This window comes from Octopus bimaculoides, chromosome 10 (assembly GCF_001194135.2).
Source record: "Octopus bimaculoides isolate UCB-OBI-ISO-001 chromosome 10, ASM119413v2, whole genome shotgun sequence".
Taxonomy (NCBI): domain Eukaryota; kingdom Metazoa; phylum Mollusca; class Cephalopoda; order Octopoda; family Octopodidae; genus Octopus; species Octopus bimaculoides.
Window position 1 is genome coordinate 54,793,053 of NC_068990.1, and position 13,361 is coordinate 54,806,413.

General features: G+C 37.1%; 1 protein-coding gene across 1 annotated transcript in view; it reads left to right on the forward strand.

Moving 5' to 3' along the window:
• The window catches only part of LOC106881233 (cation-independent mannose-6-phosphate receptor), a 159,211-nt gene that overhangs the window by 44,663 nt on the left and 101,187 nt on the right, over window positions 1-13,361 (forward strand). Inside the window, exons 3-5 of the mRNA XM_052970966.1 lie at window positions 3,870-4,116; window positions 7,163-7,365; window positions 11,130-11,289. Of these exons, the coding sequence (XP_052826926.1) occupies window positions 3,870-4,116; window positions 7,163-7,365; window positions 11,130-11,289 (610 nt within the window). The remainder of the gene's footprint in view (window positions 1-3,869; window positions 4,117-7,162; window positions 7,366-11,129; window positions 11,290-13,361) is intronic.

Below are 13,361 nucleotides of genomic sequence, written 5' to 3' on the forward strand. Positions count from 1 at the left end.
ATATATATAATATGAATGAATTTGTTGAACATTGTTTAATAAGTTAAGTCATATACTGATTATTTCAATACAAGTTTTCATACCTATATGAGTTAATATAAGAAAATTTGAAAGTAAAGTATGAAGAAAAGACATTAGAAACCTTAAGAAAAATTCCAATTAAAGGACGAACATTCATTCATCCAATATATATATATATATATATATATATATATATACAGTTAAATGCATCCATGCTGGTGCCGTGTAGAAAAGTACTCATTTGAGACCACATATAAAGCACCCATGTACAACTCTACAGCTGGCCAACTCTTGTCAAACCTTCCAACCCATGCCTGCATGGAAAACAAAGGTTGAATGATGATTTAACATATCAAGGATAAACCACATGACAAATATTGCAAATATGTCACTGTTCTCCATGAGAAAATTCCCATAAAGATCTTGCCTTCCACATTCAGTAAGGATATCAACCTAAACTGTTTTATAGTCTTTGTATTGGCCTCCTTCGGCAAATATATGCCTTCTGCCTTACACTAATCCTCTACTAGAGTCTCTTCGCACCACAGCTGTCGGAGTAGGACAAGGAGAAGACAGAATGTCATCTACCTCTGCTTCTGCTTTCCACTTCCTGGCCGTTTTTACACCTGGTCTAACTTTCCAGTTTAACCAAAGAAGGTTTATCCACATTCCAGACAAAGTAACAAGGTTAATGAAGATATATTATGACAGTTTCAAGATGAGGTTTACAGCTGGAGATTTTACAACAGATTGGTACTGATTGGAAATTGGCCTTGCTGCTTGCTGCACAATATGTCATTTGGTTTATTTTAGTCATGGAGATGATTTTGAAAGCAGTGGACTTTTGAGAACAAATTGCCCATGTACAATCATCTAAGAAGGGCTTCATGGATGACATGACCCTTCTATCAACAGACAAGCAAATCATGCAAAGTGCCCTCTTGAGGCTAGACGAGCTTGTGAAGTGGTCAAGGAAGTAATTCAGAGCAAAAAAAGTCGCGTAGTCTGACATTTATTAAGGGAGTGCAAAAAGACGTAAAGTTTCAAATAGCTGAAAAAAGCATTTCAACAGTCAAGGAAGAACCTGTCAACAGCCTGAGGTGAGTATAAGCTGGAACATTGTCAGATAGGAGTTGCAGGATGCAAATTACGAAACAAGCCAAGGTTAGATTAACAGCATTTGATAACTCAAAGCTACCATGTAAATATAAAATTTGGTGCTTACAGTTTGGCTTGTATCCACAACTTTCATGGCCACTTTTAATATATGAGGTAGCACTGTCACAAGTTCAAATAATTGAACAAAAATGTAATGTGTTCATTAGAAAGTGGTTAGGCCTACCTCAGATATTGAACAGTTCAGCTCTCCATCGTAAAAGAGGTTCTACCACTGGCATCAATAGTCAAAATTTATAAACTAGGGAAGGTACAAACAGTGATGATGCTGAGATAGTCGAAGGACATAGAAATCAGGTGTAATCCACCAGATGTAAAAACAGCCTGGAACTGGAAAGCAGAGGCAGAGACTGATGACATTGTCTTCTCTTACACACAAAGATATGGTGGGTACAACACAAATACATCAGAAGGGACTTGGTTTTGGCACAGATTGGTTCAGACCATTTGCAAGTATGAGGTGGAGCAAATGCAGATCTGTTGTTAGCAACAGCGTGAAAACAAGGGAAACAGAGAAGAGAGCTTCATTTGATCCAATGCACTCAACAAGGACAGATAACGAGATGAGGGGAACATGTTGAGAGAAAAATAAGTTGGAATGAGATATGGATTCATCCTATGATGTCTTGCTATTGCCTACAAATCTAGTAAGATGGAACATCTCAGAGAATGATATATGCAAATGCAGAAAGGTTGGAACACTGAAACGTATTCTTTCCGACTGTTCATTAGCATTGAATCGATATACATGGAGACACAACCTGGTCCTTAAGGTTATCTTCAATGCTATAAAGAACCAAATTGCTCTCATCAACAGTGGAAAAAAACTGTTGAAAGAACCAACCAGAGATTTCATTACCTTTGTGCACTCAGGACAGTAGATCCATTTCAAGAAAAAGAAACTTCTTGTGAACAATGAAGTGGCTACAGATTTACCAGGGTACCAAGGATTATTTTCCATGCTGGTTACGAAAAAACCAGATATTATAATGTGGTGTGAAAGAAAAAAGGTGGTGAATCTAGTCAAATTAAGAGTTCCTCATGAAGACAACATGGATGCCTCGAGGAATGTGAAGGTGCAGGCTGGAAAGCTGAGTGTTTTCCAATCAAAGTTAGATGTAAAGGATTCATTGGACACAGTGTGAGGCAACTGTTGTTATCATTAAGCCTAACTCATCGTAAAGTAAATACCACCATGAACAATATCCAAACTACAGTGGAAAAAGCTAGCCAATGGATTTGGTTAAAAAGAGACAATGAGCAATGACTTGAAGAATATTCAGCTTTATTTGATAACCAGTTGATCTAGCAAGCAGGGCCTCATATCAGTGACAGGGGCTGGTACGCAATGATGCCGTTGAAAGGTAGGCCCCGAAAGAGCACACATTCTTTCCTGATGGCTCCATACACTTGCTGGCTTCTGGTATGCAGAGCTTTCAACTGGTGGCACTTGCATGTGCAAGTTGTTTGCAAAACATGAGGGAGTGTGTAACCCACTACTACTTGACAACTGATGTTGGTTTACAGTTAAACAAAAGAGGCTGTTGGAATAAGTACTATACTTAAAAATAAGATAAGTACTGTTGGCACTCCAGCACGGCCAACGTCCAGTGACTGAAACAAGGAAACAATAAAAGAAATAACTTTCCCCCTCACAATTATAACTGTTCTGCAAACCATCTACTTCACATTGTTAATGGTTGTTTAACAAATACTTTTACCTCACAATATTATGTACTTAATGTACTTAACACTGCCATTCTATAAAGTAAAGTAAAGACCCCCTTCAGTCATGAATGACCATGGGATTGCCACTAGAAAGTTCCCCCCCGGAGATATAAGTTTGGGCGAAGTTGTTTTGGGAAGACCATCAGTTGTCCATGCATACCAGCCTCCCTTCTCAATGCCACCGAAGTTATCAAAAGCAAAGGCCAACACAACTTGGCACCAGTGACATCGTGACTCACTTTTACAGCTGAGTCAACTGGAGCAACATGAAACAAAGTGTCTTGCTCAAGAGCACAACACACAGCTCAGTCCAAAAATCAAGCTCATTACCTTGTGATTGTGAGCCCAATGCTCTAGCCCCCTGAGCCATGCTCCTTCTAGCTACCATTCCATAGCACAAGAGTGTAATGTCTGTTGGTAATCACAATTTCTCAGTTTGCAATTTTAACTGTTTGCCAAAATATTTCACTGTATGTCATTATTGATTAATGACTGAATTGTTTTCGCTTTACAATCAAACACTTTCCTACTTTACAACAATATAACCACAGTTACTTTCTATGTCACCAATGTATGTTAATTAACAATGCAAGCATTGTTTTATATCTATGCCTATTCCCATTACATAATTAAAACCAGTGCTTCTTAACCTTTTTTAATATCTGAGCCAGACTGAAACCTGGGTTTATTTTAAGGGAGCTGCATCAAAAAAATCAAAAAGAAAAGAAGGAAAACACAAGTCAGTTAAGGAAAAAAACTATTATATTTATCAAGAAAAGACTATCAGATATATGTGGCCCTCGAGGATACTTGAAGGCCACATCTCTGGTAGCCTTGGTTGAGAACCATTGATCAAAACAATAAAGGAGCATTTGCAAATTTACTCAAACTCCTAGAAATAGCAGCCAAATCTCACATTTTTAAAAATTTCTTTGTTTCTTAAGGGTTCACCCAATTTTCTAAGCCAAGACAACAGCTGCACAGAGGTGTTTGAATGGGAATCCCTTGTTGCTTGTAAGAAGCGGCCAGAAAAAGTTGTGAAAGAAGTGCCTTGTTATGTGTATGTGAAAGGAAAGAAGCGAGACCTGACACCTTTGATAAAGCTGAAAGGTGCCTACAAGCTGGTAACTGATTCTGATGGCTCACCCCATTTTGTCACCAACATATGTCGTGCCATCACTGAAGATCCTGGTAAGTTTGAAATCAGAATTTCTGCTCTTTGCTTCTCTCTCTTTTCTCCCCTCATTCTCTTCTTTCTTACTATCATTTTCCTTCTCCAATCTATCCTTTAATTTAAACCAAAATTTACTGTATGCTTAATTTCAAAATTTTAGAAACAATCTTGACTAGTTTAAAAAAAAAATTTGAAAGAATTATTCTTTTACCTATGTTTATATACATTGCATAAGTGGCATTGTGTCAGAAGAGCACAGCATTGGACTAAAACTGCCTTCTGATGTTTAGGTATGTTTCTACATCCTTTATGAAGAGGGAGAAAAACAACTTCACTGCCATCTTTTTCCAGGAGTCAATAAAATATGAAGACTGCTATGGATGATTGGGACATATAATGTGAAAGAGTTACATTAGTCTGGACAATTCACCTGACCAGATAGTTAGATAATTATTAATTGCAGTACTGTCATATTACAGTGGACTGGGTATATTTATTTGTTTATTTCAAACTCCTGCACAGTATTGCGTATCTTCATTGTATTTTCATCCAAGGTGGAGATAAGTACCAATGTCCCATGTGGCAGGCTTGATAATTGCTGAGAATTCTTAGCATGAAACCAACGGTAGCCTTGTTAACCCATAAATATTTGGAGTGCCTGTTCCACATTTCTAGTAAATAAAACTTTGTGAACAACCAGATCAACTTGTTGAGCAGTATACCACTGAAGAAGGTTGAATGTTTCTCTTAGCTCAGGAGTGGTATCTCATCCACTGAGAAAATGTATCAATTGATATAGTAAGAGCATGGACTGCACTAGACAAATTAAGAATAATTTGGAAGTCTATATTGTCTGACTGAATGGAAAGGGAATTCTTCAGAGCCATTGTAGAATCAGTTATCATTCATTAACATGGATTCTGACAAAAAATAAAAAGATTGAAAGCAAGCTTGATGGGACCTGCACATACATGTATGTCATTCTCAACGAATCATGGAAACAACATCCAGTGAAAGAAGAGCCTTGTGGCAATGCCCCTCACATATCACCAATCATTCAAGATATGCCAGTCACTGCTGTTGAAGCAATAATGGATTAGCAAATGATCTCCTTCTTAGGATAGCGAGCCATGGGAATTCTCCTGTCATATGACCCAGAATGATGTATATTGGTCAACTCTTGTGATGCTGAGTTACAAACAGAAGACCTCAGAAATGTCATAGAAGACAGGAACACTTGGAGAGAAAGGGTGGTTTTAATTGGTAGAACACAAACATGATATTGTGAAGGAGCATGCAAGAAAGTAGGTGCGATAACTCTCTGAGTCAATTGGTTATACTGAATAAAGAGCACACTAATATGATAAACAACTCTTTAACTTCCAAAAAAAAGAAAGAAAAAAGTAGCAGGTAATCAGTGAATTATGGATTGTTTTGACATTTTAAATCTCATTAGTTATATATACATCCTTTCGTCACTAAACTTCCCTTTTGCCACTCTATGCTATGACAGATCCTCACCTTGAATTTCAACTGCAAACTGACATGATGTACCTAGGGAACTGAGAGAGAATAGCCATGTTAGATCACGGCTATTCTCTTGATGAAAATTCCCAAATATTATCAAATATGGCCTCATCATACAGAATTCATTGTATTTGTCATTTCCAATTACCCAAGTGAAAAGATTGCAGTGTGACCCCAAAAATAATGTAGATGCTGGCTAGCATTTGCATGTTGCAGTAACATTACAGTTACTATGTCGTTTTAATGTTACATTAGATCTATCGATCCTATATTGTTTGGTTACTGTTGTATTAAGATGGCAGAATCATTAGCACATTGAACAAAATGCTTTGTGGCATTTCTTCCGTCTCTTTATGTTCTGAGTTCAAATTCTGCTGAGGCCAACATTGCCTTTCATTCTTCCCTGGTTGATAAAATATAGTACCAGTGAAATACTGGGACTGATGTAATCAACTTACTCCCTACCTTAAATTTGCAGGCCATGTATCAAAATTTGAAACCATTCTGTTTGTGTTTGCACTCTCCTGTTACATTTAGTTTGTTGTACCCTGTTATTTTTGATGCATTGTACTTACCTTCATGTTATATTTGTTACACTGTGTTACACTGACTTTATTACACTTGGTATGTTATGCTGTGTTTAACTAGCTGTGTTATACAGTCTTTATACACAATATACAGGCTTTATGCACAATACACAATGTGTATTGTACTGCCTTCATTACACTTGTAAAGTGATGTTTTACATTGGCAATGTTGTTTTATCTTCATATTACATTTGATGCGTTATACTGCACTCATGCTATATTAATATACTTAGTGTTTTACTGTCTTTGTGTTATGTTTGGTGTGTTATACTATTATTATTGTTAGGCGCACGGCTCAGTGGTTAGAGCTTTGTGCTCACAGTCATGAGGTAGTGAGTTCGATAGCTGGACCAGGCTGTATGTTGTGTTCTTGAGCAAGACACTTTATTTCATGTTGCTCCAGTTCACTCTGCTATAGAAATGAGTTGCGGCATCTGTGGTGCCAAGCTGTATTGGTCTTTGCCTTTCCCTTGGATAACATCAGTGGCATGGAGAGGAGAGGCTACTATGCATGGTCTTCCATAAACAGCCTTGCCCAGATTTGTGCCTCGGAGGGTTACTTTCTTGGTGCAATCTCATGGTCATTTATGACTGAAGGAGATCTTTACCCTTTACATGGTCTGTTATACAGCTCTCAAGGTACTCTTAGTGAGTGGTGGTGTTGTCTTAAATTTACTCTCTATTTAATATTGTGTCACATCCATATGTCACTTTGTACCTTACTGTTATACCATGTCACATTAGTTCTGGTTGATATACCATGTTACAATAGTCTTAAATTTTATACCATACTGTGACTCCTTTGCATTATCATTATCAATTTGTTATCTTGCTGTCATATTTGCTGTATCATTCATTATGTATCAACATCACGGTTGAGACATCTTTGTGTGACATTAACAGTAATTATCAGATATTATATTCCTAATCTAGCATTCTTCTATTGCAGCTGATCAATTGGGTTGCCCAAAAGGTTCTGCATCATGTGGGAAAATCCAGAAGTTTTTAGTTGACGCGGGACAACCAACAACTGCTTTAAGAGCTATTGATGAGCGAACTCTTCAACTAGTTTACAAATCAGAAACTAGCGCAAGTTCTTGTGTTAACACTCCACAAACTGTGATTACATTCATATGTCCTGCTAATGGCCGAGTAAGTACATTATTGCGTTTTGATGTAATAGTGTATGGCTTCACAACTATGTGGCATCAGGTTCAATTCCACTATGCAGCACCTTGGGAAAGTGTCTTCTATTATAGTCCTAGGCTAACCAATGTGTCATGAGTGAATTAGGTAGACAGAAACTTGTAGAACCCTATCTTGTGTGTGTGTATGTGTGTTTGAACTTGTATCTCACCACACTAGAACTTGTATTGGTCTGTTTACATCACCATAACTTAGCAATTCAGCAAAAAGAGACCCATAAGATTAGAATCAACTTGGGTTGATTTGATCAACTAAAAGTTCAAGGTAATGCCCCAGCATGACCACAACTCAATGACTGAAGCAAGTAAAACAATAAGAAACCTTACTTATTCCATGTTATTGCCACTGTTACTTACCCACAGGCCTACACTAATATCATAGACCTATGATTGAGGGTATTTCTGCTATAACCATTCCACCTTAACTGGTCTTTTAAGAGAGATTTGGTTGCTATTTTTAGCAGATTGAGTGACCACCGCATTGGCTTGTCAGTGCTTTGTATGTCATCACTGACTGCTTTTCTAGTTTGCCAAGCTTTAGATTAAGTTGTTGCTTAGCTCCAGGTTAACCTGGATGTAACAAATCTATAATCAAAGGCATTCAATCATGATCAACCTGTCTTTTGGGTTTAATTTTTATTTTATTTTAAAGACAGGGTCAGCTAGTAACTGTGTGCATGAACTTTGTGTGTGTATATGTGTGTCAGTATGCATAGGTGTTGTCTATATATATGTATGTATGTGTGTGTGTATATATATTTATATATATATACACCCATCAACACAGGTGCAAGCGTGGCTGTGTGATAAGAAGCTTGCTTCCCAAACACATGGTTCCGGGTTCATTCCCACTATGTGGCACCTTGGGAAAGTATTTTCTACTATAGCATTGGGCCAACCAAAGCCTTGTGAGTAGCTTTGGTAGACAGAAACTGAAAGAAGCCCATCGTGTGTGTGTGTGTGTGTATATATATATATTTGTGTGTGTCTTGACAACCAGTGCTGGTGTGTTTACATCCACGTTACTTAGCAGTTTGGCAAAAGAGAACCAATAGAATAAGTACTAGGCTTAGAAAAAATGTCCTGGAGTTGATTTGCTTGACTAAAACCCTTCAAGGTTCCAGCTCCAGCATGACAGCAGTAAAATAACTGAAGCTGTAAAAGAATAAAGAATATATATATATATATATATATATATATATATATATATATATATATACACACACTAATATCAAACAGTAAGAATGAGTGCTCAACACCCCGTTGTCGGATAAATATTTTTTGTGAGTTAACATTGGTTTCATGCTGAAAATTCTCAGCAATTACCAAGCCTGTCACATGGGACATTGGTACTTATCTCCATCTTGGATGAGAATACAATGAAGCTACACGAGACTCTGAGAGTCTTTTGAAATAAACAAATAAATATACAGATCTGTATATTTATTTGTTTATTTCTAACTCCTGCACAGTCTCGCGTAGCTTCATTGTATTTTCATCATGTGGCAGGCTTGATAATTGCTGAGAATTTTTTGCATGAAACTAATGGTAGCCTTGTTAACCACAAATAAAGTGTGTGTGTGTGTGTGTATAAAATCTTTCTACATACAATCTATTTAGTGCTAAGTTATGTGGACGTAAACACACCACCACCAGTTGTCAAGTGTCATGATAAACTATACTCCAGTCTGTAATGTGAAGTCCAGCTGCAGAAACTATGCCAAATACTGGAGTTGGTAAGGAGTGACTTAAAAAGCATTAAATACAGTACTCCAGCATGGCCAATGACTAAAAAAAGGGTAAGAGAATAAGGTGATCTTCATATTTTAAATTATAGAGACTGTAAGACAATGTTTGAAGATAATAGGTTAATCTTTGGCTTGAATGGTTTACACACTTTGTGAATGAAGAATGTAAAATTTTGTGAGAAAGACAACTTTTATTGTTTACTTGTTTCAGTCATTGGACTAAAACCATGTTGGGGCTTAGCCTAATCAAACAAATCGTGCCCAGTGTTTTCCTTTTTTTTTTTCTTTTGCTAAGCATCATAATTATCCGATTGGATTCATTTACTATACCATTAGATTACAGGAATGTAAACAAACCAACATTGGTTGTCATGCAGGGGTGGGGGCAAATATAAGCACACACACACACACACACACACACACACACACACACACACACACACACGATGTACTTCCTTCAGTTTCCATCTACCAAATCCACTTGGAAGGCTTCATCTTTACAGCAATCATCTTTGGCACCTTATGGAATTCCATATGGCTAATACCTGTGGACATGCTTACAAAATTAAAAAAAGCAACACAGCATCCATGACTTTCAGAACCATTTTTTCACGGTTGGAATTGCTGAAGCATGGAATAAACTAACCACATCAGTTGTTAGCTATCGGGACACCGCATGTTCGAAAACTTGCATACTTTCCGAAATTTTCCCAACATTACACCTGATATTCCACTTTATAAAATTTTTTTTTTAAATGACTCATTCGCTGCTTACTCTTTGTGCATTATTCTATGTACTGTTCACGTACTTTTGGCTACTTTTTCTGATGAGTTGTAGTGCACCTGAACACTATACAATAACTTTATTATTATTATTTTATATCTTTATAACTATGTTTCAACCATTTTGATCACTGATAGTCATTGGTTATCTTATTCCTAGATGTGTGCATAGTACCATTTCAGTTAGTAACTTCTATGTCAAAACTAATAGCAAAGATATTTTTAGCTTTTACTGAAGAATTTACAGTTTGAATCCAATCTGGTACTCTGTACACAACCAGGAATGTGACACCTGATGACAATAGGAAATCGTGCTAATCAGAAAATAGTTATGAATATCTAATGTGTCTTTTTTGAAGCTGACATGGGTTGGCTGGTTTGACATGAACTGACAAGTAAGAGGGCTGCACCAAGCTTCAGTGTCTGCTTTGGCATAGTTTCTGCAGCTGGATGCCCTGTTCTAATGCCAGCCACTTCACAAAGTGCACTGGTTGCTTTTTTCATGACCCTAGCACTAGTAAGGTTACCAAGTAACTCACAAATCAAGACACCCCACCTCGACTGAGATGGGAGTGGGGTGATGTAGTAATGAGGGATATGGAAGTATTGTTGAGGCACAGGAGCAGGTATCTTGCTGAAGCAATGAATACATGACTTTTCCATCTGGAAGAGATATCTAGGGAGAGAAAAGTGGAGTCAAGGTACAAGGTGAATACGAGAGAGAGAATAGGATAGATGAAGAGAAAAGGTAGGTAAGTAGGTGTGATAGTGTGGGGATCGTGTGAAGATGTAAATTTTGAAAAACTCTGTTGTCTCTAAAGTTGAAATTGATAGTTTGAAAAGTTGTAACCATTTAATTTGGGCATTTAATTAATATTCTATGAAGGTGAATCCACAACATAACTTCAATTCCTCAACTGTGAGTCAATTTAAATTAAAATATATTACTTGCGTTCTAGAGAAAATCACTAATATCACTCACTCATTTCCTCTAAACTCATAAATTTGTACCCTGAGTGATTATCCTTCTGTCTGTTTGTTTGACAATAAATCACTAAATATTTAAAATAACAAATTTTTTTCTTTGTTCTTGTACTTTATACTTGCTAGAATGTTCTAAAATTGCGTTCTTTCACGCTTAAAACCACCAATATTTCTTCTTCCATTTTCTATTCTCCAGGTAAGCCATCCTCCATTAGTTTCACAGAGTGGTTGTCTGTTTGAAATTGATTGGATCACACAGTATGCTTGTGAAGAATCTGAAATTTCTGTGAAGAATTCTTTAAAACTCATTCGGGAGAAAGATAATATTGATTTTGATCTTACACCCCTATCAAAGGGTAAGTTTATTCCTTTGACCCTTTTCCCTCTTATTTGCTTCATGTGAAATTTTTATTCTATGCGTAAATACATGTGTGTGTGTGCGTGCGCGCATGGGACTGCATAGTAAGAAGTTTGTTTCCCAAGCACATGGTTCTGGGTTCGGTTTCACTGCATGGCACCTTGGGCAAGTGTCTTGTATTATAGCCCTTTGTCAACTAATGCTTTGTAAGTGGGTTTGATAGATGGAAACTGAAAGAAGCTTGTTGTATGTGTGTATGTTTTGCTGTCTTGACATTAAGTAATAGTTGTTAATGAGTGGTAAAGGAAGGGTGTCTAGCCATAAATAAAATTCTGTCTCAACAAATTTCATCCAACTCATGTGAGCATAGAAAAGTGGACATCAAAACACAGATGGTGATATCTGAAAGAATAAGCTGTTCATAGCTAGCTAGAATGCTTGAGTTGATTTGGGACTAAAAAACCACCACCGTCTTTGCAATTACTGTTGACAATACGATTATCTTATGCAAATTGCTGTGGCATAGGGCCTGGGTTGAGCACTAAAATATTGAAATTGATGATGAATTACACACTTGGCATATTGTTTAGTTATGGTTCATTTATGGTTATTTAGCACATGTAACTCTTGGAGACTTATGATCAAGAGTATTCAAGCCAAGACTATCTTGTCTTTTTATGGGTATGTGGGATTAGAATTTGTAGTGTCTCTTACCATTATGTAACATGGTAAGCTGTGATTTGAAGGAGATTTAACTGCTTTTTCCAGCAAGTCAAGAGACTATGTAGTGGCTCCATCAAGTAGATTATTTATGGTAATACAAGCACGTGTCAGGTGGAGAAAAATACTAGACCCGGGGAAGGGAATTCTTTAGTGCTTCTGTTCTTGATACATACATTTGGCCTCTTTCATTTTATTCCCAGGGTTTCAAACAAACAAATGTGGAGAGAAAAAGCCCCAAGTTTGAGAAGACAACTTGTACTGATATACATTATGTATGTTTATGTTTACACACATGCATGAACATATATGCAGACACATACTTATATACCTATATATCATCATCATCATCATTGAACGTCCACTGTCCATGCTGGCATGGATTGGATGGTTTGACTGGGCTGGCGTGGTGGAAGGCTACACCAGGTTCCAGTCTGATTTGGCATGGTTTCCTACAGCTGGATGCCCTTCCTACTGCCAACCACTCTGAGAGTGTAATGGGTGCTTTACATGCCACCCGTATGGGTGCCATTTGTATGATACCAGTATCTGCCACAAATGCGATTTTGCTCGGCTTGATGGGTCTTCTTCTCAAGCTTGACATAATGCCAAAGATTTTGGTGATTCCCTCCATGAAGCCCAACACTCGAAATGAACTCGGCCACTTTGCCCCATGGGGCCCAATGATCGAAAGGAACTCAGCCACCTTGCCTCTGTGAAACCCAACACTTGAAATGAATTTAGGTACTAGCCTCTATATATATATTTATATATATATACACACACACACACACACACACACACACACACACACACACACACACACACACACCTTTTCTATCTATCTCTCTATATGTGTGTGTGTGTTTAAATGCATGTATACATATGCAAATGTTACTGATGGCAAACTCAAAAAAGTATGGTTTTTAGGGTGTATTCTTTGTTACAGTCAATACCTTGAATCTCTCGCTCATAGAGCAAGTTGACTGAAGTATTGTACAAACAAATGAAATTTACTGTATGGCCACTTTACTAGCTAGAAATCCAAGGTTTTCGATGGGGTTCAGACTGTAATTTAATAATAAAGAGTAACATACATACACAAACACACACATGCATTAATTACTAAAACTTCAATATAGTGTGGATTGTAAATTAAAGGTCCTTTTATAGAGCCATTATTTAACAGGGAAAGGACGCATGTGACAGCTAAAAGTCTTGTGAGCAGATTTCATAGGCAGACACTAAAAGAAACTAGTTGTGTGTGGGTGTATGTAACATGTATGTAAGTGTAATGTGTATATGTATGTATGTGTATACATATATGTATATATATATATAAATATATTT